The sequence below is a fragment of the Pipistrellus kuhlii genome, unplaced genomic scaffold (assembly GCF_014108245.1).
Source record: "Pipistrellus kuhlii isolate mPipKuh1 unplaced genomic scaffold, mPipKuh1.p scaffold_m20_p_3, whole genome shotgun sequence".
In the NCBI taxonomy this organism is placed as follows: domain Eukaryota; kingdom Metazoa; phylum Chordata; class Mammalia; order Chiroptera; family Vespertilionidae; genus Pipistrellus; species Pipistrellus kuhlii.
The window spans coordinates 3,994,757-4,019,748 of record NW_023425529.1 but is presented as its reverse complement, the minus strand read 5'-3'; the positions used below and the strand labels follow the sequence as shown (position 1 = coordinate 4,019,748).

The 24,992-nt window shown below is 43.6% G+C and overlaps 1 protein-coding gene across 20 annotated transcripts in view; it reads right to left on the bottom strand.

Moving 5' to 3' along the window:
* The window catches only part of RBFOX2 (RNA binding fox-1 homolog 2), a 246,819-nt gene extending 224,544 nt beyond the window's left edge, over positions 1-22,275 (bottom strand). For 6 of the 20 annotated variants that reach the window (XR_006742748.1, XR_004991578.2, XM_036458818.2 and 3 more), the window contains exon 1: positions 21,641-22,266. Coding sequence is in view for 18 of the 20 variants with exons in the window: in XM_036458818.2 (XP_036314711.1) it covers positions 21,641-21,859 (219 nt within the window). In the remaining 2 variants the exon portion in view is untranslated. Of the gene's footprint in view, positions 1-21,640 lie in introns of all 20 variants that reach the window. The other 14 variants (XM_036458828.2, XM_036458829.2, XM_036458819.2 and 11 more) reach the window with 8 other exon arrangements.
* Positions 22,276-24,992: the final 2,717 nt, after the last annotated feature.

The following is a 24,992-nucleotide window of genomic DNA, read 5'->3' as shown; positions in this document are numbered from 1 at the left end:
GTGTACAGAATTTCCTCAGGATACAACAGAAACTACTAGGGTTTCTGTCACACTAACACTCCAGCAGGACCTTTAGGACTCTTCCAGTTCTGAAACACTGCTGAACTAGTAAGTTCTTCCCCACTGCTAATCGACAATAACCTTCTTCAAGACCCATCCACTATTAGTACTAGCTCCCCTTGCACGCTTAAACCTGGTACAATGAAGATCTCTGTTCCTTGTCAGCCTCTTCTTTCCTTGGTCCCCTTTCTACACTTCCACAGCTTTGAATTTTCCTTCACTCTTTCAATACTTCTGCATCCTAACATTAACTTATTTTTCCATAACATACCTCACAGCTTCCAAAGCCTGAATCACAGAGTTGTCATTCTTTTGCTTCCTTGCTGCTTTTCTATCAATTCATTTCATTCACTATTCAGCAAACATTTATTGGGTGGCAACTGTATAGCAAATATTATAGTAATAAGTCAAAAGGAGAAACCAAACCTGGTCCTTGTTTTAATAAACTAGCAGCTTAGGACACATTTTCAAAATCAAACCTCTTGCCACCCAATAAATGTCCTGTGTTCACCTAACCCTGATGCCTCCCACAAATACAGACAGCATCTGTGTATGTTCTACTTAAAGAATCCCTAGGTCCTCACCAAATCCAAGTCATAACACTCCTCCCAGCTTCTGTCTCATGAAGTAATTATGAAATGAGAAGCTTGGCAAAATAGAACAAACCATTTCTCAAAAAGTGTTCTAAGCTTTATTTTTCTTGACCTTTAGCTTATGATAGCTCAGAAACATTTCTTAAAAGCATTTGTAGTCGGCCATTTTTGGTAACTTGTGAGCAAAATTATTTTTAGCTGAAAATTTTATTTCAATCCCTCTTTCCTAACTCAAAAGCATCTGACCAGGTTTGGTTCAAGCTTTCCAGAATAAGTTATCTTTGAGTGGATTCAAAGCATAGAACAGCCAAAACTGGTTTGGCTCAGTGGATAGAGCATTGGCCTGCGGACTGAAGAGTCCCGGGTTTGATTCCGGTCAAGGGCATGTACACCTTGGTTGTGGGCACATCACCAGTTGGGGATGTGCAGGAGGCAGCTGATCGATGTTTCTCTCTCATCGATGTTTCTAACTCTCTCTCCCTCTCCCTTCCTCTCTGTAAAAAGTCAATAAAATATATTTAAAAAAAAAAAAAAAAAAGAATAGAACATTTCAGCTTCAAAGGAGAAACTTTATCCGTAAGAGGCATAACCACCAAAATGTGCTAATATACAAGATATGTGAAGGTGTGTCACTTGCCTCCCTGCCACCTACCCTGGTACACTGTGAAGATTAAACACTTCAATGTTCGGAAAGTTTGTGAAAACCTCTGATGGCCAAAACATTGTTATTACAGCATTCCTGCTATGAAGAGCAAAATGTGTGCTGGCATGGCAGGAAGGGCTTCACAGAGACTTAAATACAGTGCACTGGAGCATCAGCTCAAATTACTTCCATGCCGCACTCAACTATGACTCCAAGTGGGGGTGAGTGGTTCTGCTGGAAGCCTGCACAACTGCATACCTACAACATTACCAAGTGTAGGTTTTCCCTCTCTCAATCTCTTTTTTTTTTTTTTTTTTTTTTTGGGGGGGGGGGGTGGTGGTGAATAAAGGCAGTGTTACTACTCCACCTACCACTAAGAGGCCATGCTCCTTGACTGGTAAGATAATCCAATCACCATCATCCAATCAGCTTCGAGAAGAATGGTACATGACTGCAAGAGGATGGCAGTCAGTGGATAAACTCACTACCAAAGACACTGGGAAAATCCCTGTCCTCCTGGCCTCCATTCCAAGCCTACTGACCCACCTGCAATTCCTCTCACGCCTTGTCCTTGTACGGACTGCTGCTTCCTCCTGGAACGGCCTGCCCTCCCTCTCCTTTGCCTGCCTTACCCCTTCTCACTCACTCACTCACTCACTCAGCACCGGCTCCTACAGAATCTTCTCCCTGTGCCCATCCACCCCAGCTGGGTAAGAACTCTTCAATTACTCCGCTCCCATAAAACACTGTCCTCACTCCTCTCAGGTAGAGAAGCTCCTCATTTATCATCAGGTTAGGTCTGGAATGAAAGACAGCTCCTAAGTCTATTAGTTCATAAAATTCAATGTGAAAAAGTCCAAGTAACCCTGGGGTGCATGTCTAGTGAAGGAACATTTCTTAAGAAATCTGGAGAGGCTTATGGTAGTGATTCTGATTTGTTACTTCTCAACTCACTTTATGATTTGCACTTAACGCCTTATAACTGTGCTGTTGAATCATTCATCCTGTACAAATATTCAACATTGTTTCCATTTATAATCATCTCTACATTTATCCATCCTTTGTATCAGCATTGTATCAGCATTTTCATTATAATTAGTTTTTCCTTATTAAGACAGTTAATAATAAATATAAGCACTGAAAACACCTTATATACCAACAAAAAATGTGATAACAAAATTAAAATAACCTCATGCCACTACTAGCACCATTTTGTCTTTGTTTGTGGTATGCAGAATTGGCACACTTTTACTCTTGCACATAACTTTATTGTCTGGTCCATGAAAATAAGCAAGTTCAAAGATCTTAATTAAGTACAATACCTCCTGTATTTATTCCTCTGTAATTTTAATAAATTATTTTAAAACAATATATGTAGCCTGGCTACTCAATACCTGTTACTCAATACCTCTTCCCAGAGGCAACCAGTTACGGTCTTGCGTTTCCTGGCAGAGTGCCTACGTGCATATCAATATATACTTTTTTCCTTTACAACTTGATGTATTTTAGAATCTCTATGTCCATTCATACACAGCTAAATCTTTTATTGGCTGCGTGGTATTCCACTGTATGACTGTAACATTTTAGTTGACAGATCTATCAAAGAGCATTTTGGTTTTTCAGTCTTGCTATTTCAAATAATGCTTTAATATATATTAGATTTACACATAGATGCTAGAGTTTCTGTAGGATAAATTTCTAGAGATGGAACTGCTGAGACAAAGAATATTGCTAAGTAGCTCTCTCTTCATGGAGGTTATGGGACTTTTTACCCCACCAGCAATATGAGTACCTATTTCTGTACCTACACCCTTATCAGTACATTGTATGATCAAATTTTTATTCTATTGAACTAATATTCCAGAAACCAGCCCATATACCTCACAGGTTCCATAAAAACCTCCTTGAACTCTGTAACAGGGCAAACATGTCCTAAGCATTCAAATGTTGATGGAAGAAAAAATGACCAAGCAAAAGGGTAAGGGTTTTTTCACAATAAGAGGTTCGCTTTTAATATAAAGAACAGTGAAACTGATTTAAATATTAGCTTTTCTTTTTTTCCTTTTAAAGAGTGAGGGAGAAAGAGAATGAAGAAAGAAAGGGTGGATGGATGAATTGATTCTGACCTGAAATGGTTTCTCCTAGACGTTTTAAAAAATCAGGAAAGATTCATTCCTGTCTGACATAGGTAAGTATTGTTCTACTAAGTAAGGTACATATAGTCTTTCTTCAAAATGTCGAGAAAACTCAAGGGTCTTTAATGCAACTCTGAGAGGAGGAGCAAGATTCCTTCTATGAAAATGCCATGGAATACTAAAGTTTCTCACTTTTTACACAATTTTTCAAAAACCTGTTTTTATATTTTCATTGATTTCAGAGAGGAAGAGAGAAGGATAGATAGAAACATTAATGATGAGATAGAATTATTGATTAGCTGCCTCCTGCACAACCCCAACTGGGGATCGAGCCTACAACCCCGGAACTGCGAGTTGAACTGTGACCTCCTGGTTCATAGGTCGATGCTCAACCACTGAGCCACGCCAGACAAGCCAAAAAACTGATTCTTATCGTGTATTGTACACAATTGCATAGTTGGCAACCATTTCATTGATTTGCTTCTGAGTGATGCCTGACATAATACTAAAAATCTCTTGGTAAATACAATAAACACTGAACTCTGCATGGCCCTTGGTCAGCATGTGTTTGCCATGGTCTCTGGTGACCCTCCTCGGTGCTATGACAACCACCATAATAACAGATAACACTTATGTAGTGTTATCATGGACCAGGCACTCTTCTAGGCACATTGTATTTATGATATTAATGCATTTAATACTTGTAATGATCTTGAGGTAGAAACTATTATTACCCCATTTTATAGATAAAAAAGTGAAGCACAGAGGAAGTAACTTGCCCAAAGGACACAGTTACGCAGGTATAGAGACAGAATATGAATCTAGACAGTCTCACACCAGAACTGGTCCCCTTAACCCAATATTTTATTACAGTGTGATAATTACTCTGATACAGTAGTACACAAAGGATATATTACCAAAACACTAGGGTCTGACACACACTCCTCTGTGTGCACCTCGATCAGAGAAATTACCTCATTGTATTGAAATGATCTGTGTACACATCTACTTCCCACTGCACGGGCAAGTCTTAAGTCATCACTGTGCCCCTACATGACTCATAAATTCTTCAACTGGGTTTTAGGTTAAGAAAATACTAGTTCTATTTCTTGAGTTTGTATTTCAGGTTTTCAATGCTGGTGCTTCTTCTGCTCCTGTGTGCTACCATTTCCTAAGACCAATCTCATGTAGATATGATCTGCTTCTCAAACTGTGCTGCTTCCCTAGTGATGCTGGCCAGGCCTCTCAAACTGCCGTGGGTACATTCTTGGAGTCCTGAAACACCAGAGACCCGCACCACCATTCCTGGTGGGTAGAACGCTGGCAGTACAGCTCCCACCCCCAGCGGGCAGCCGTCTGGATCAGTTGGCTCTTATCAGGAAGATGGAGTTATTTGAGCTACCTGCCAACCCATCTCTCAACTGCTAAGACAGGCGCTTTCTGCTATCGGGTTGCACAATTGCCTGGAAACTTTATACCGGGTGTGAAGGAAGAAGCAATAGGGGAAACAACACAGCATTTGGTGCCCTGCCGGCTTCCATTCACTGCTTAGGGCCATGGAGATCAAGTAGACCTAATACATTCCAGTGAGGCCTTAGGACCATAAAAACTGTATGGTGAGCCAGATTAATATGGCCATACAATAGAGGTCAGCATTCATCTAGAGTGCAAGAAGACATCCCCAATGGCGTCATTCTCCAAATGGTTGCATGCTACCTCCTCTCTAATATTCTCGGGGAGACAAAGGTCCATTGCAGAAGTCAACTCTGAAAAGCAACGTTTTACGTCCTATCTTTAATTGCAGAAGTCTGTAAAGGATAATAGAGCTAGAAACAAGCCTATGCTGGAAATCCTTAATTCTATGTCTAAATTAGAATCCGCTATGTTCAGTAAGCAAAAGAAAAATACTCCCTGTTTGTTGAATCATATCTATTTACTTCCCATCCAGTCTCAGTGGCAGAGTGGGCATATCCCAGGGATCAAAAGCATTCACTCAGTCCTGGGACTTTCCACAAACACAGGGGATAAAGAAAACCAATGACAATTATGGCTGCCAAGATGAAAAAACTTATAAGGAATTAGACCTTCCTTTCTCCCTATTCAATTCAAAATCTGGCTCACTGAACAGCCTCATGACACCACTGACATTCAATCAAAATAAATCTGGGCATTTTAGATATGGCTGGTATAAAGGATGTCATACTGAATAAAATCACACTGTGGTTAGTAGATGCCACGTGCAATGACTCAAGGCAGATCCTGAGTCTCATTACTTACTCAATGACAGCAAGGTTATCTGACCCAAAATGGGCCCACTAGGGGAAAAAGAACCAGGAGCAGCTGGCTGGGGCAGGTAAAAAGCCTATATTTTACTTCTCTTTAAAGTATCTTTATTAGCCCAGCTAGTTTGGCTCAGTGGTTGAGTCCTGACCTATGAACCAGGAGGTCATGGTTTGATTCCTGGTCAGGGCACATGCCTGGGTTTCATGCTTGATCTCCAATAGGGAGGTATACAGGAGGCAGCCAACTGATGATTCTCTCTCATCATTGATGTTTCTATTTCTCCCTCTTCCTTCTTCTCTAGAATCAATAAAAACATACTTTAAAAAAAAATACTATTTGTAATACTTTAAACAATAAAATAAAATAAAAGCAGTTTCAGAATGGTTTGCATTACAGAAAATGATACTAAGGCCTGGGGAATTTTCTATCAATTTTTTGAGAGGCTAAGAAGTATAGCAAATTTCAAAAGAGCAAATCAGAGGTAGATGAATATATTTTGATGTCAACCCAGGGACTTTCAAAATTGCATATTAAGTATGACACATTTAAATAAGTGCATTTAAAATAAAAAATAAATAAAAATAATAAAAGAGTTAGTGGAAAACTACTACCTTTAATAATAATGATAAATATCTTTACTATATTTTAAAGCCTATCTTTAAAAGGTGTCACCAGTCAGGGATTTGTAAGGTATTCGTGTGAAAGAATGGAGATGCAAATTAGGTCTCCCACCATGTGATTCCATGATTCTAAAAAAACCACCATGTAGACTCAAACTTTGGGAGATCTTGTATTAAACAGTCATCCTTCCTAGAAAAATTTAGATCTAGTTATTTCAGTAGACCAAAATAGAATAATCCCAATTCCAGAAACCTAACAAATAGAGGGAAAAAAATCTAAATATAAAAGTTATCTCCAAATACAGAGAAAAACAAAGAACAATATGCATATTAATACTTCCACTTGAATTTTTAAAGGTGGGTGGAGAAAATGTTATTCAGGTACTATCTCTGAAAGGATACCCAAATAACTAACCATACTGATCACCTGCAAAGAGAGACACTAGATAGCGGGCAGCAGGCAGAAACTTTTTACTCTTCAATCTGCTGCACATTTTGAATCATAACCATATGAACATATTGTATGCTTTAAAAATAAATGTAAAAATAAAGGGGAAAAACTCCATACACAAAACTGAGAAATCACACAGGTTAAAAAAAAAAAAAAAAAAAATGAAAGAATCTATTATGCCAAATGTTGGAGCATATTGTTTATTCTCACATACTCTCTCTGAGCCTGCGATACACTTGCCCATTAAAATGAAGGCATCATCTACTTTTCTTGACTGAAGCAAAGCTGCTCCAGATAACCGCTAGATGGCTTCAGCTATTACGATTTCATACTACCCACCATTGTCAGCTGTTGATTTATCTACTGTTGACCTATAATTTGCTCAAATCATAGATGAAATTGGTTTGAGGCAAAAAAGAAAGACAACACAACAACAAACCACCATATATACTATTACCCCTTTTAAATTCTCTTGAATATGAACTACAGAAAAGTGAGATAAACACATAAAGTCCCTAATACAATGCTTGGCACATTAAAGTACACAATAAATTTTAGCAAAATCCCAATTCAAAATACTGGCTTGATCCAAATTATTGAAGAAACTGGAGTTTAATGCTGACTTGAAGTTTTACATAAATCAGCTTTCAGGTAATAGTAAAATGTTTTCAGTATTAAATATATGGCATGTGAAGACAAGAAAGTACATATTCAACTCCATTCCTCAGCAATTATACTCTTTGGGCTGAGGGGCCTGAGGCCCAGAGGAAAAGGCACTGGATAAAGAGCTACAAGATCTGGGTCAAAACATCATCTTTGCCACTTCCTAGTCATGAGGCTTAGAAAGGTCTATTTGCAATATCTGAAGAGTCACCAGTCTTTCAGGGCTGTTGTAGGATCTGCTTGACTTGAGTCAAAGTATTTTATAAACTGTAAAATATAATATAAATTTAATAACTGTATGTGCATTTTTAGTCACTATACTTCAAATCAGATGATTATAGAAAAAAGCAACAAAAATTATTTTAAAATTTGAAAAAGTAGATTATATAAACATTGATATATTTTTTCAACATTTACTCAATTTTTATTATCATATAGCCCTGGCACTGAAGGAGGAGCCAAGGATACAAAGATTAAGAGACTGTTCCTGCCTTTAAGGAATTAAAAAAGCACTAGGATACAAAATCATGGGCCTGGGTAACAATAATAAAATAGCTTTTATACAAGGTGGGGCAAAAGTAGCTTTACAGTTGTGAGTATGCAAGAGTTTATTCTTGTATTATTATTTATTAATTAAGTAGAGGCCTGTTGTACAAAGATTCGTGTAAGAACAGGCCTTCCTTCTCCTGGCTTCACTTCCGCCAACCCAGGTGCCTAAAAGTCCTCACTCCCCGCCAAAGCGCCACTCCTGTTGTTCCCTCTGCCCCTCCCCTCATAGCAGGCGTCCTACTCTGCCTGGCCACTCCACACCTAGGTATGCAAATTAATCTGCCATCTTTGTTGTGTTTATTTGCATACTCACTCCTAATTGGCTGGTGGGTGTCGCAACATTACAATCAATTTGCATATTTCTCTTTTATTAGTGTAGTTTTGTTTTATTTTCTATACCAACTTCAGTAAGCCTACTTTTGCCCCACCTTGTATATTGAACAGCTACTATGTGTCAGGCCTGAACTGAATAATAAGCACATTACGGTATATACCTGGTCTCTTTATTCTTATACTAATCCTACTGACTTAACCAAGTAACTTAAGGCTTATTTACTTAACCAGATAACTTAACCAAAATCACACAGCTATGAAGTAGTAAGGCTGGGACTCCAACTCAGGTTTATCTGCAAGTCCATTCTATTTTTTATAATCCCGACATAGGAAAAGCTTTTGTAAGCATGATACAAATAAACAAAAATCATTAATGTAAACATTAATAGACCTAGTTACATTAAAAAGTAAAATTAACCTCTGATATAGAAAATTAAAAAAACAAAGTGCAAGAGAATGTAGCAAATATGCTAGTTTGTGTAAAAGGAAAAGAGAAATAACCTAAGAAACAACAATGGGCCGAAACCGGTTTGGCTCAGTGGTGGAGCATCGATCTGCGGATTGAAAGGTCCCAGGTTCGATTCCGGTCAGGGGCATGTACGTTGGTTTCGGGCACATCCCGGTAGGGGGTATGCAGGAGGCAGCTGGTCGGTGTTTCTCTCTCATCGACGTTTCTATAGCTCTCTATCTCTCTCCCTTTCTCTCTGTAAAAAATCAATAAAATATATTTTTAAAAATTTTTAAAAAAACAAACAACAATGGTACTCGTTCTGTTAATTAACAGGGTATAGGGCAGATAAGGAACAGGGATGAGAGGGAAATCCTTCACTAAATGCCTGTTTATGAATTGAGTCACAGCATCTGCTTATGAAAAGTAAAATGAAATAGTTAAGAAAACTCTGCTTGACATTTTCCCCCCAGAATGATAACTATTATTTCTCAAAGAGGAATCAATGAAAACAGGTTGGTATACCTGAAGTACACAATTTCCTTCCTTAAAACATGATGCTGTACCAGTCAAATATTTCAGGTTTCTTAAACTCTAAGATACTGATAAAACAAACAAGTATTTACTGTTTGCCTAAAACTAACACAGCAGAAAACAATTCATAGTAAATCAAAATCCAGAAAGAATGAGTGACCCCCACACTAAACGCAAGAAAATAAAATATAAATGGTCTTAAAACAGGCTTCCCAGAAATAAAAAGCAAAATCTAAAGGATAACATTCCAAACTACGCACAGAGAGAGAAATGCAAAGTGAGCATAAAGGAAAACTGCACATACACATTGACAGACACACAGGTATCTGTTCATCACAGCATTTTTATACCGCTGACAAAAATGTCTAATGGTCCCTGATAGCATTTTTTTGTAAGGCCACCAATAACCCATTGATTTTTAACATTGTAAAACACAGCCAGTTCAGAGCTAAAATGTTGCTGCAAAAAGATCTACTATGACAACAAGCAGCCAAAGACCTAGAACAGAAAGTAGGGGGACAAGGATGTGTCTATAATGCATAATGAGCAGCAGCTGGGAATGGGGACAAGGTAGCCAACAGAAATATTAACCTCTAAGCTCAACACAGCATCACTTCAAAGTCTAGGATGATATCAAAACTAGCCAAATCAGCTTATTAAAAGTCATGAGTCAAACTGTGATTACAACATACAAGCCATACAATAAAGTTTGTACATGAGGATAGCAAACACAACATTTATGCAATGGGCCACATAAGTGACAGCTGTATGGTACTATTCACCATCCTTTTGAAACAAGTCTGCCTCTTCCTCTCTCACAGAGATGCCCAGCATAAAACCACAGACACACTTTCCAAACAAGTGCTACCACCTCCCGGTAAGCTTTGCCAAAGTTCCCACTGTGAGAGGCAGCCATTGTGTAGACTTCCTGAAGTTCAAAGTCCTCACACCCACTGTGCCAGCCACTGACAGTGACTGTGTTCCTGGAAGCTTGTATGAGGTGCAAACCAATGAGTAAAGCATTGTGGGTGTTGGGAGCCAACACAAAACATCTTCCAATTTTGCCAGTTCTTGCTTTAAAATCAGACAGTCCTACTACCCCATCCCCGGGAAACCAAGAAATAGCAGGTGAAAGCTGTCAAAGCCACACACATATTCAGACTGATTGGGGACAAGCCAGTCTGATGAGAGGATAAGCAAACTCATTTGCAAATTCTTTTTGCAAAAGATTGAGGGGAGAGGGGGGCGCGGTGGAGGAATTCAGTAAGAAAGTGGAGAAAGGAGCCAAACAATTCCTGCTTTCTACCCAAAATTATTACCTACTCTCCTCAGAATTTTTGTGGCGCACTGAACTGCAGAGGGGGGAAAAAACACGTAAGGTCCTAACTGTGACTATATAAAAACCACCAAGACAGAATGACCTATGAAACTAAGCTCCATGCAACAAGGACTCTATGCAGCTGCTTTTCTACTTGCTTAACGGTCCAAGATAAATAGAGCAGGCTCAGTAGCCCACCAACTTCCAGGAAAAAGGAACCAAGGTCCTCTTGACTCAGGATAAGCCACACACCCCTGAAATAGATTCCTAAATGAAATCCGCATAGGTCTGCTTTGGAAATCATCTGGCTGACAGCAATTAACACTCCCTCCTCCAAACAGCTCCGATCTGCAGAAGGAAAGCTGCCCAAATAAAGCATCTGGAAGAACTCCCCATGAGCCTGTTCCAAAAGTGTTCCCACCCAAGCAATAGCTGGAGCTCACATGCAAACCCCAGAGCACCCCCAGACAATGTCTGCAGTACCTCTAGTTCTGTTAGTACAGCTTCTGCCCCCACCCCACATCCCAGAGCTGAGAGTCCCACAGCTGCCGCCGTCCATCCCTCCAGATAAATCATGCTTTGTTTGTGATATTCCCAATTAGAATCCGACAAAATCAATGTGGCCAAAAAGAAAAATAAATAGTATGCCTCCTCAAAAACCACATGTCTGGAATACTCAATGTAAAACCTCTTTTCCCCTGCAAAGGAGAAACCAAGGAATTGTCCTCTACGTGGGAAAAACCCCACATACCAGGGTATTATCTGGGGACTTAGGTCCTAAAAAAAATAAGTATTGTGGTTGAACACACCCAAGTGGAAGTCTAAATTTCAAAGGTTCTATTCCCACACTTGAGAAAATAGGTTTTTAAGCAGCTACACGACCATTATGATTTGGCGATTCAAAATTGTCCTGTACTTCATAAGTGGTATTTATCATGTGTCCTGTGCCTTGAATCCTCAGCTGAAATTTCTGGATGCCACGTATGTGCAGATCACGTCACAAGGAAGTGATATTACTCTCTCCTACCCTCCCCCTTTCTCTATCTCCCTCCCTCCTTCCCTCTTATCCCTTCTCAGAACCTGCTTCATTCAGAATCCAAAAGCCAGAGGCACTACAAAGCATGTTCATTTGCCTTTAAACAGGCCCAACTAAACTAGCAAGAGACCAGGAGAGCACAAACCAGAAGCTGAAAGGGAAGGAGGAGGGGAGAACAAGGGCCAGTGAGAAATGATTCCTGTAAAATTCTTTTATGAATCTATCTCCAAAGGTGAGATTTTAAAAAAATGTATCAAACTTCCTCATTCTCAAGTATATCTAATGTACAATCTGAAAAATAGCTTGTATTTGTGAGGTATCTCAGTTTGGTATTTTTCCTGCATCCATAAAAACAAGCTATGACAGCTTATGAAAGTCATCGATTGAAAAGGGAAAGGTTAAGGTCCACTGTTGATCAAATGGGCACAGTCCCAAATGGTGGTAAGAGAGCCAACTGCAACACTCCAGAATCTCTCAGCAGCATGCAGAAGGCAGATCAACAGACTGCTCCAGTGAACTGGAACAGTTTAGCTCTAATTGCCCTTTACTTGTGTGGGTCCTCTATTTTCCTTAACCACACCATCACAAAGGCACTTTTTAGACATACACACGTGCAAGCAATTAATATCTGAGCGCAAGAAACTAAACATCAGGTTGCCATGCCCACCCAGCACATTCAGCAGTTAAATTCCACCCTGGCTTCTGTTTTCAAAGACCCCCTCTCTCACCTTTAACCCGAAATCAATGAAAAGATCAGGTACCATTCACAAATCCCACAACACCCACCCTTTACTTGAGCTGGAAAGCAGACCAAGGGCCAGACCTTCTCCCCCAACCTCACCCACCCCCACCCCTCCCCTGCCGGGGAAAATCTGGAGAAATAAGTAAAGCCATCTGCAGGCCCCAACTGAGAAGCAGAAAGACAAAAGTTCAGTTCACAAGCTCCACAGCCCCAGGCACAGTGCTAAGTCCTATGACCTCCAAAGGATCTGTTGACCTCACAGTCTGGGTAGGGGTGGAAGGGCAGACATTTGAGCAAATGTTAATCTAAAAAGTCTTAAAGCAGAGTATGGATATTACATGTTTTGGAAACCAGCAGGAAGGAATGGGGGAGGGAAGGGAGCCAATACAAAAGACATCCAGTAGGAATCAATATCCCAAATGATTCTTGAAGATCGAGCCTTACAAATGAGAGATGGGAGGCAGGAACTGCAAGATGAAGGAATGAACAAGAGGCAAGAATTAACTGGGGGTGGCAGTGTGCTCAGAAAACTACAAGCCTCTGAACATGGACTTGGAAATGGAGTGTAGAAAGAGGTGAGGCTAGGAAATCAGGCAGAAATCAGGACCTGGTGACCAAACAAGAGAACAGACTTTATCTTGAAGTCAAAGACAAACTATCAAATGATGTTACGCTCTTTCAGATGGATGTATCTGTTAATAGTCTAGAGCAGAGGTTCTCAACCTGTGGGCTCAACCCCTTTGGGGGTCGAACGGCCCTTTCACAGGGGTTGCCAAAAGTCAGACATCCTGCATATCAGATATTTACATAACGACTAGTAACAGTAGCAAAATTACAGTTATGAAGTAGCAACAAAAATAATTTTATGGTTGAGGGTCACCACAACATGAGGAATTGTATTAAAGGGTCGCGGTATTAGGAAGGTTTGAGAACCACAGGTGTAGAGGGTGGGTTTAAAGACACTAGAAACAAAGAGAATGCTAGAGACAAAAGCATCCCAACTTAATTCCCACAAACCAAAATGAGAGCAAAAGATACCATCTATTTGATGCAAAGTATTTAACCAACAAACCTTGTAAAGTTTGAAACACAAACATATACCACCAAAGCAGCCGGTGTATAACAGTCAGCTAACCCCCAGGAAAGATCCCACAGGTTCCATGAACTGTCCACGTGCCTGACGCAGTAGTCCTTTCAGCCCTTAGCCAATGTCTCCTCTTCCTCTAACGAGGGAGAGACCACATGACCAAATCCATTTTCCTCCTCTACCCTGATGACCAGCAAATTAGGTTTCCCAGTTTAACACATTGCTCATCTCTAGTAGTTCCCAACTCTGGCACTTAATCGAAAGTGCATTAACCACACCATGCTGATCTGGCAGTAAGCAGGAACTCAGAGTGCTGTACCGCAGGCTTACGGAGGCAAGAAATAAACATTTACTGCTGGATTCCATGATAGGCACTTTAAATAATCTCGGTTATTCATTACAGCCGCTCATTAGAGTATGTATTAGTTCTTCCCGTTCACAGAGGTGTAAACAGGAGTGCAGATGTTAAGAATCTTGCCAAAGGTCATTCAGTTGGTAACAGAATTCAAACCCAAATATGACAAATTCGAAATGTATTTCTTTCATTACACCAAACTTCAAGTATATATGAACAACAAATGTAATTATATGTTAAGGTTGGTAATAATAATGGTACCGGTAATAGTAATAATAGTATCTCCCTTTTAAAAACTGAGAGGGAACCCATATCATTTTATTTTGGAATAAGGCATCACTCAGTGAAGTCACACCTGAGTTATCACAACTGGAATCTCCAAATGCTACTAAAAAAGGTCATTCCTGAAAAAAATGTTCAGACTCAAATAATAAGAGCAAGAGGATTTGATATTTTCCAAAGAAATATATCAAATCCTTCATGCACTTTCCTCTCAGAGTCCCTAACACATTTGAAAATGCATAGCAGCTCTTGTTTTCTCTCTTTTTCTTCCCACTCCTCCCTCCCTCCCTCCCTGCCTCCCTCCCTCCTTCTCTCTCTCCCCCCCTCTCATTCCCTCCCAAATTACAGAAATATGTCCGGGATTCACTTGGCAGTTCTGATCCGATTTGCCCCAATCCTAGCTCAAGCAGCTTTGCATTACCCTCCTAACTAGATCATCGGCAGCCAATGGGTTTATTCAAGCTGATCTGTGATGGATTAGATCATGAAACCTTAGTCATGTAAGCTGGCTGCTTGTCTTGGGGCTGTAGGGGAGAAGAATGAGAAACTCGATACTCCTAGGGGCCACCTAGAACACCAAATGCAGCCGCCATCCCTCACTCCATCTGTTTGCTCCAATTACTGCGATTTCCTTTCCATCATCCCTGATGCTCTTCCTTCTTGTTTTGGAAGGAAGCGCACATCTGCCCTAGAATAAAGATGTTTATTATGCTTTACAAATGCATATCAACAAAAATTCAAACAAATGTACTCATTATAATGACTGTCTTCATTGTTTCTACAATTAAAACCTGACATCAAGCTGACAGCCTGAAAGATGTCAAACTAGTAATTCACTAGAGTGACATTCTTGCTTAGACTAAGTCATATAGTGACTATCTTTTCCCACAGTCCTGTAATCTGGAGGCCTGTCCGCACCAGTCTGCTTTCTATCAAAATGAAAGTTAAATCTCTAGTTAGCTTCTGCTGAGTTCATATGTCATTGTGATGGAGAAAGAAATAACAAGGTGGCTAGGAAATGGGAGAGATGGAAAACAAATTCAACTCGGGTTAATTTCTTGAGTCACCCTGAAAAACAATTCTCTGAATTGAGACCTGAATTTCTCCTTCTCAAAAACATTCCCAGTTTTACATTCGCAGTCTTCTCTGTGAGGCTTTTTTTTTTTTTAATGTAGTCATTTTTATGTGATTATACCTCAGTTTCTGCATCTGCAATACTATTTATCACTCTGGCAGTGTAATGAGCTGAATGTCTGTGTTCCCCCAAAATTAACCTAGTGAAGCCCCAGCCCATGATGTGATGGTATTTGGAGGTAGGGCCTTTGGAAGGTGAATGGGTTTAGATTAGTTATAATGATAGGACGCTCGTGCTAGGATTAGTGCCCTTATAAGAAGAGGAACAGATACATCTTTCTCTGTCCAGGAACTCACACCGAGGAAAGGCCATGGGAGCACACCGAAAGAAGGCAGCTGACTGTCAGCCAGGAGGACAACCCTCGCCAGACAGTGAGTCTGCCAGCAGCTTAATCTTGGATTTCCAGCCTCTAAATTTCTGTGAGAAATAAATTTCTATTGTTTTTTATTATGGCAGACTGAGCAGATTAAGACAAGGAGAGATTCAAGAATTTTAATGAGATTATTAATGATTATTACTTGGAAGGAAAACACATTATGTTTTTATTTTTAATCTTTACCTGAGGATATGTTCTTTATTGATTTTAGAGAGAAAGGAAAGAAGAGGGAGAGAAACATGGAATCGAGAAACATCAATTGGTTGCCTTCTGTGCACACCCCAACCAGGATCAAACCTGCAACATGGGTATGTGTACTGACTGGAATTGAACCCAAAAACCTTTTGGTATATGGCACAACACTGGCCAGGGCAGGAAAAAACATTACTTTTATACTCTATTCAAATGGTAGCACTATATTCAGTTTCAGCACCTAAATACCCAAATAAGAGTCCCAAGATACATCCACCTAGTAGGAAAAAAAAACCAGAAACAAGCAAATGGGAAGATAAACTATTTCAAAAAAATACAGCATCCACATAGCAATTACAGGCTACCTGGAGCCCCTCCCCTGAGACCAGGTAAAAGTCTTCCTACTACTAGAATCAACAATTAATATGAACTGCTGAACCCACTTAGCTACCTTGGATTTATGAGTCTATGGTCAGAAGCAATTATTCAGCCATACAGCCATCACAGGCCAACATTTCACTGCCATAAAGAATTTTGCTGGAAGCTGTAAGTAATACTTTAGGTGCACCTTGCCTTATACAGCAGCTAAGTTCCTGGAGAGTTACACAAAATTGAATTGTTGTTGTTTTTATTCATTGGAACAGATAAGCAAATTCAATAGTGTCTTAGAAAGCCCAATTTTCATACATATCAGACTTCCATAAAGTGAAATGAGCCTCTGAAATCTATGCAGTGAATCTTCCACCAGGTTAGAGTACAATGTCGCCAAGTACCCTCTTTAACAACGTTGTTTCTTAAACCCGATTCCAGTTTTCAAGTTGGATTTCTCCTCCCTCCTGCTCCATGGTTCAGGGCTCTCTGTTTCTATACTATTTCCAGGGTAGTGCTGACTCCTCTTCCACCCACATAAAACTTCTGGATCCTGCCCTTTGTAGGACCAGCCCTTCCCCTCTCCCCTCGTGAGCCTAAGGATTACAACGTAAGTACCAACAACTCTCTCCTGTTCTCTATGGTCCACTCTGGGAAGTAGTAATTTACTCCAAAAGCTCAGTAGCAGTAATTCAACAGGGTCCAGCTTTGGAATCTCCAACTTAGAGGTACAGCTCCACTTCGTAAGCAGCCTTGTAAAATTAACCCAATAAGTAACTTCCTTCTGTAAAACAAGGTTAATCTTGGCGGGCTCTCTCTGGAGTATGCCCATGCCTCTTCTCCCTCTCAAGGGTGCATTTTTGCTGTTCTCTCCCCATGAGACCTGCAACCAAGGGAGCAATGGGCAGTGGCAGCTTGTCCTGGGCTAATCCCCCAAATCTGTCTCCAGGGCAGATTCTGTCTCCCTTTTCTCTGACTCCCAGTGAGCTAACCGCAGCCCTGCTGGGGCCTACTTCTTTCCTATAACGTTTCCAGGGAGCCAAAGCCGCCTACCTAGGCTCTCCCCTATTGGTTCTTCCACTCTAAGCCCTTCATTTGTTTCACTACCCCCCAGCTTTAATAAACATCCTTCAAAGTAAAATAAAGGGGAGAGGGGTAATCTTTTGACATTTAAAAAATTGGAGAATTTCATGAAGGTACTCTCACCCCTGAATTTCTTTTCTATCCCTTAATTATTTATAAATAAAAAGGTCAATTTCAACTTCATCTCAACAGGCATTGAGCACTTGCTATGTACCCAAAAGTGTTGGGCATTAAGAATAAATACATCTTTAAAATAATTTTTAAAATAAAATAAACACAAGGGCCAAAACCGGTTTAGCTCAATAGATAGAGCGTCGGCTTGGGGACTGAAGGGACCCGGATTCGATTCCAGTCAAGGACATGTACCTTGGTTGCGGGCATTTCCCCAGTAGGGGGTGTGCAAGAGGCAACTGATCAATGACTCTCATCGATGTATCTAACTCTCTAGCTCTCTCCCTTCCTCTCTGTACAAAATCAATAAAATATATTAAAATAAATAAATAAAATAAAATAAACACAAGGAAAATACCGCTCCCATCTTCTAGAAGCTTTTGGTCTCAACAGGAAAACAAGAACAACAACACAACTGAGGGACAATATATATGATGCATAATTAAGCATCAATATAAAGGAGATAAGAGGGTCCCTTCAGTTGGTTGAGCATCATCTGTGCACCAAAAAGTCATCGGTCTGATTCCCGATCAGGGCACATGCCCAGGTTGCAGGCTCGATCGTGGGTCAGTGTGTATGCAGGGGACAGTCCATCAGTGTTTCTCACATTGATGTGTCTCTCTCTTCCTCTCCCTTTCTTTCTCTAAAATCAATAAAAACCTATTTTTAAAAAATAAATACATAAAGGAGACAAGGTAGGGCTCTGTTATCAACTAAACTGTCAGAAGCCTTTCCAAAAAGAACTATGAGCTCAGAAAAACTCTATTTGTGTTAAGTTGCAAGAAAAAAACGCATGCTTTAAGACATACTCATACAGAGATAAGGCCATGTAACTATGGAAGCAGAGAACAGAACGGTATTGCCACCAGCCAATGAGCCAAGGGATTGGGGCAGACTCCAGAAGCAGGAAGAGGCAAAGAATGGATTCTCCCTTGGAGCCCCTAAGAGCAACCAGCCCTGCTGACATCTTAACTTTAAATCAGGGACACTGACTTTGGACTTTCAATGTCAGAATTGTAAGACAATAAATTTGTTTCCTAAGAAAATAATTAGTAAATAATAGCCCATATACCAAAAAGGTTGGCTGCACTAAGGATTTTTAAAGCGTTACTTACATATGGCCTATAGCATTTCTACACCGTTTTTTATATCCTCTCCTATGGCTGCCAAACCTCGGTTCTTTCTGCTCCAGCTACACCAGTCTCTATCCCAGGACATTAAAGAGACAGTCAGTACCGTAGCTTTAGAAGTTTAGAAGATGCAACTGCCTCAGTACCCAGTTCCTTTACCTGAGCCCTCTTCTCTCAAACATCTGAATGGCCCATCCCCTCACTCCATTCAAAGGTCACCTAACAGAGGCCTTCCCTGACCATCTTCTTCTTTCTCTCTATCCCTTTACCTGCTTTCCATTTATTTTTAGCAACTTACCACCATCTAATAGTTGTTCACTTCTTTATTACCTGTCTCTTTTTATTAAAATATGCATTCCATGAGGGTAGGATCTTGTTTAGTGCACTACCATATCTCCTAGACTCTTCAAGAAGGCCTAGCACATAGGAGTTGCTCAATAAGCATTAGTTAAATGAATATTAAATATTCTACAATTATTCTCAGAATGATACAAGAACATCCTAGAGGTAGGTATAGGTCATCTAGGCTTAAATTTTATCTTTTCGTGGACATTATTTCTCCTTTACTCCCAATTATATCTCCTTGTCCATTTCAGCAGGAATGATCATCTCCATCTTCTGGACCCAGTGGCACAAATCCTCTTTGGCTCTAAATTATGAAATTATGAAATGCCTTTTGACATGCATCTATCCTGTGGTATCTCTACTCCTGTTCTGCTGAACTTACACACACACACACACACACACACAAAAAAAAAAAAAAAAAATCACTTATTTAAACTTTTTAGCCATGTTGTCTCCCCATCTAAATTGTAAGCATCAAGTACCTTAAGATCAGGGAGCTTGACATATTGTTTAGAAGATAACTCAGAAATCATCCTGTATAAACACTTTACAACTAAGGAAACAGAGGCCCCCAAAGGATGGATTTTCCCAGAACCATACAGCTAGCTGAAAGCAGGACACTACATCAATGATGATATGAATACCTGTGTGACATGGTCTGTTGGAACTACAACAATGAAAATGCATATAGTGAAACATAAAACACCCACAAATACACAGAATGAAAAAAAAAAAAGATTCTCTGTGGGATAGTTCTCAGTTGCCCATGTGTACCCAAAGGACCTAATCCATTCCTTCCTCTTCATAACCCAAAGTCCCTATGCACTGCTCCACTTCCAAATACTACTATCCTTAGCCAATTTGAAGGCAACCAGCAAATAATGGGCCCCAGGAGGGAAGGGAGGAGTCTCACTAGTATCTATGATTGACAGAAACAATAAATGAATGCAGACATACACAGATATATGCACACACCAAGCAGAACAGGCTCAACAGCACCAACATCCAGCCTCCCTTCCTGACCATCCACTATTAGCACCCCCTTCACCTAACGTCTCCCCATATTCCACTACATTTTCCCCCCTGGCCTCAAGCTTTTACTTCTCACAATCCCTCAGCCTAACAGAGTTCTAATGGAGAACAAAAGCAGGCAAATAAAAGAATTTTAAAATAAACTAGCCCAAGAAGGTCGGGTTTGTTTGTTTGTTTTAACCCAAATCAACAGAAGTAACAGAGTGGGCTCAGCGAAGGAGACCCAGAAGCACACAGCAAACTTGCCAGGCTTACATGCAGCTCCATCTCCAACAGGAAGTCAGGCAGAGCCTTGAAAAGCAGGAGCAGAGCACAGGAAGTCTCTTAGCCCTACAGAGATTTCTAAGAGCGGTGTAATGGAGAGAGCTAGGGAATAGGAATTAGAAGATCACGCTTTCCGTTCTAGTTTTACCGCCAGCTAAGTGGGAGGCCTTAGGCAAGTCACCAGTCTTCCCTGGACTTTTGATTCCCCATCTATAAAACAAAGTAGTGAAATCATCTGAGGTCCTGAATCCACTCCACACAACAATACCTATTGCCTCTTCCCCACCAAAAAGTGTTCTGCATAAGAATCTTCCAAGTCTCTCCAGGTTAAGAACCCCTGGAAAAGATGTCTCTAGTCCCTCCTAACATTCTATGGTTCTAAGAGAATTAGGCAGATGTCAAAACAATTGCTGGTATGTGAGCCCTCCACCCCCATACTCCGAGGCCCACTTCATAGCAAGTATTTTCTGAACAGAGACCAAATCCTAAAACCTAGGAAGGTTTCGTGGTCGATGGCCCCATCCCTGTATTTCCCATCCCTTGCCCAATCTGACCATTTTATCTTGGAGTCCACGACTCAGAATCCAGTCTTTTAACAGCCCTCTACATTTCCCTTGATATCCCAGAGCACTCAAGAGCTAGCCCAACAGCCCTCTACATTTCCCTTGATATCCCAGAGCACTCAAGAGCTAGCCCATGCCCTAGCCATCGGTGTAAGAAGATGCAACCGACAAAGTGCAAGAGGAGGGATTGGTCCTGGTCTCTCTGCAGAGCCCATTAGCAAAGCGCCAAAAAGTTAATGTGACTGAGCGCCACGCTGTCCCCACAACACAGCCAAACTTCCCCGTGATTTAACCCACAACCGAAGCCACATCCCCTTTCGGGCTCTCGAGGAGTTCTCTCGCTTTCCACTCCGCTCCTTCGGACGCCACTCCCTCATCCCAGGGGGGTGGGTCGAGGGCTGCCCAAACGGCACTCCTCCCCGGGAGGGCTCCCACCGCCGCCCCCTCGCCCTCCACTCCGTGCAGCGGCTCTCTGGGCAGCAGACTCAGGACCTCCCTGGCTGGCTTCCACTCCACCCAAAGCAACTCTAAGGGTTGGAAGAAATGGAATCCATCCCAACCATGTTCGATTTCCCCAAAACACCTATCCCCGCGTCGTGCCCGCTCATCCACTCAGGAACCAGGACCCTCGTGGTCACCCCGGGGACCTCCCGTCCCCTCCCTCGCGTCCACGCCGGAGAGCTCCCCTTTCAACCAGGCCCCGACCGGCCCCCTCCCACCTCCAAGCCCAGGATCCCGGGAGTCCTCCCCGCTCCACGCCGCGGGAGCCAGGGCCACCGCCCCCCTCCGCTCCCCTCCCCTCCCCCTGGGCCCCGCGCCGTAACGGGATGCCCGTCCCGCGCGCTCACCTGCATCCCGCCGCCGCCGCCGCCGCCGCCGTCGTCGTCGGCCGCCGCCGCCTCCTCCGTGCGCGGCCGCTTGCTCAGGCCGGGCTCGGCTCCGTCTCCTCCCGCTCCGGGCGCCGGCAGCTCCAGCTCCGACTCCCGCTTCATCCCCCGGGCAGCGGCGCCGGGCCCAAGCTGAAGCGGCTGAAGCGGCTGAAGCTGCGGCTGGGCGCCTTCCGCCATCCGCCCGCGCCCCCCTCGCCTCTGGGAGCCGGGCGACCCGCGACAGGCCGCCTCCCTCCCCCTGGGCCTCGGCCCCCCGACAGTCGCGACAGGCGGCCGCGCGCCTGCCCCCGCCCCCGCGTGCGTGCGTGCGTGCGCGCGCGCGCGGGCCCGGCGCCCCTCGGCCACGGGCTCCAGGCGCTCGGCGCTCGCGGGGTCCTCGGCTCGGGGCGGCGGGCGGGCGGGCCGCGGCGGGCACGCACTCGTTCGCGCCCTCTCTCACGCGCGCACAACACACGCGCGCGGGACTCTCGGCCTGGTCTGCCGGGCGCCCCGCCTCCCGCACTCACGGAGCTCGCCCGCCGGCCCGCGCCGCCCGCTCCCTCTCACTGTCCCTCACAACACGCCGGCCCGGGGAGGAAGGGGGCGGTCCGGGCTCCCGAGGTGCGGGGAGGGGTGTCTGGTGGGGGGAGGAGTGGCTCGGAGCAGGGACGAGCTGACTGGCCGGGATCCTCCGGCCCGCCACTGTGGCAGCGCCGGGAAGGCGGGGAGAGAGAAAGGAGGAGGGGAAGGGAGGAGGGACCGGGATCTGGGAGACTCCCTCCGGCCCGCGCGGGAGGCGGTGGCGGGGGTGGGGCGGCGGGGGCGGGGCCGGGTGGCGCCCGAGCCTGCGGAGGGGGCGGGGCCAGCGCCCCTCGGCAATCTCCGCCTTCTCCTCCCCACGCGCCCGAGGGAGGCCGGGAAGAGGTCGGAAAAGTTCGGGAATCTCCGGCGTTGGTCGGCGAGGGATCGTAGTCCGGGAGGAACTGCGCGGCTAGAATTCCAGCCGGCACGGAGGGGGCGGGGTCTGCTTCCTTTCGGGGCGGGGCCACAGTCTGAGGGAGGCGGGGCTTGAGAGGCCCAAGGGCCGGATTGGTTCCAGGAGAGGGAAGGGCACTGTGGGCGGGAGCACTTGGCCTGCACCCTGTCGGGCGAAGAATGGGGGATTGACCTACTATTAGAAAATCCGGGAACGTAGTCACCACTTCAAGGTTCTCCCCAGTGCTGAAAGCTTTTACTCTAATCATCATAATAGTTACTATTATCACATTCCTGATCATCTTTAGTAACACCTGAGGTTTGTAAAGGGCTTTACAGTTTGCACAAGGCGTTCACAGACCCGTTTTTGAAGCCTGCTTCAGTCCTGCAGCTAAAAAATAAATGGCAGATCCAGATTTCATTCTCTTTCTCTACACCTTGCTGCTTGTGTAATACTTTATTTCTGATCAATGCTTTATTAGAGGTAATTGTGCAATCCCTTCTCTCTCCTAAGAGACTGTAAGGACCAAAAGGGCATCCATTTTCTCTGGGTTCCATATCGTGGCCTGTATGTTATAGAGATAAAATGAAGTTATATGATGACCTGGATTCTACTTCAAACAAGTTACTTCATCTCTTTGGGCCCTTGATACATCATTTGTACAGTGAGATGGTTCAGGTCAGTGCTTTGCAACCAGGAGCGATTTTGCCCCTTTCCTCTCTCCCAGGATACTTGTCAACATCTGGAGACATTTTTTGATGTTACAACAGCAAGGTTGCTTCTAGCATCTAATGGGGGAGATGTTGTTCACAATCCTGTGATGAACAGGACAGTCCTTACAACAGTTGTCCAGCCAAAAATATAAATACTGCTGAGGTTAAGAAACCCTGGATTTTATTATTTACTAGAAGCCCAGTGCACAAATTCATGCACAGGGAAGGGGGGTGTTCCTCAGCTCAGCCTGTACCCTCTCCAATCTGAGACATTCCTCTCACAATCCAAGACTGCTAGCTCCCAACTGCTTGCCTACCTGCCTTCCTGATTGACCATAACCGTTTCTGCCTGCCAGCCTGATCACCCCGTAAACACTCCCCTGCCAGCCTGATTGATGCCTAACTGCTCCCCTGACAGTCTGTTTGCCCCTAACTGCCCTCCCCTGCAGGCCTGGTCACCCTTATTTGCCCTCCCCTGAAGGCCTGTTCGCCCCCAACTTCTCTCCTCTGCCAGCATGGCTAACCCTAACTGCCCTCCCCTGCAGGCTTAATCGCCCCCAACTGCCCTCCCCTGCAGGCTTAATCGCCCCCAACTGCCCTCCCCTGCTGGCCATTTTGTGGTGGCCATCTTGTGTCCACATGGGGGCAGGATCTTTGACCACATGAGGGCATCCATCTTGTGTATTGGAGTGATGGTCAATCAGCATATTACTCTTTTATTAGATAGGATAGAGGCCTGGTGCATGGGTGGGGGCCAGCTGGTTTGCCCTGAAGGGTGTCCCAAATCAGGATGGAGTTCCCTTGGGGTGTGGGCGGCCTGGGCAAGGGGCCTGTGGTGGTTTGCAGGGCAGCTTTGCCCCTCCCGCGCGCTCCCCCTCCCCCCAGCCACCCAAGCAGAGGTGCTGGTATCTGTGGCTTATTTATCTTCTACAATTTAAACTTTGTAGCCTGGAGCAGAGCCAAGCCTTCTGCTTGCTCCGTGGCAGCAGCCATTTCTGTTGGGACTTACTTATCTTCTATAATTGAAACTTTGTAGCCTTAAGCAGAGGCCTGGGCTGGCCAGAGTGTGTGAAAGCTTGGCTTCCTCCATTGCCGGGAGGCAACCCTAGCCTCCTGTTCTTTCCCGTCAAGGACACATGCCCGGGTTTCAGGCTCCATCCCCAGTAGGGGGCGTGCAGAAGGCAGCTGATCACTGATTTGCTCTTGTCTTTGGTGTTTCTATCTCTCCCTCTCCCTTCCTCTTTGAAACCAATAAAAATCTACTTTAAAAAAAAAAAGAATTTCTATATAGAAGGAGTTTAGGGCCTGCTGACTGATTAGAAGGGAGAACTGACTGAAGGACTTGTCTTGAAGGCTAGTTTTCATAGAAAGCACATATTTTTTACCTGGACTGTATCATATCTACTATATATACACTGGTAAAAGGCTAATATGCAAAGTGTCCCCTCAGGAGTTCGACTGGGAGACCAGAAGTTCAATGGCTCGCTATTATGGGTGCTGACCACCAGGGGGCGGTGCAGAATGAAGGAAGGCCCTGGCCAGCAGCTGACACCTTGGGAAGGAAGGCCCCAGCCGGCATCTGGAAGGCCCCAATCGACCCTGATCTCTGGCCAGGCCCATGCATGAATTTTGTGCTCCGAGC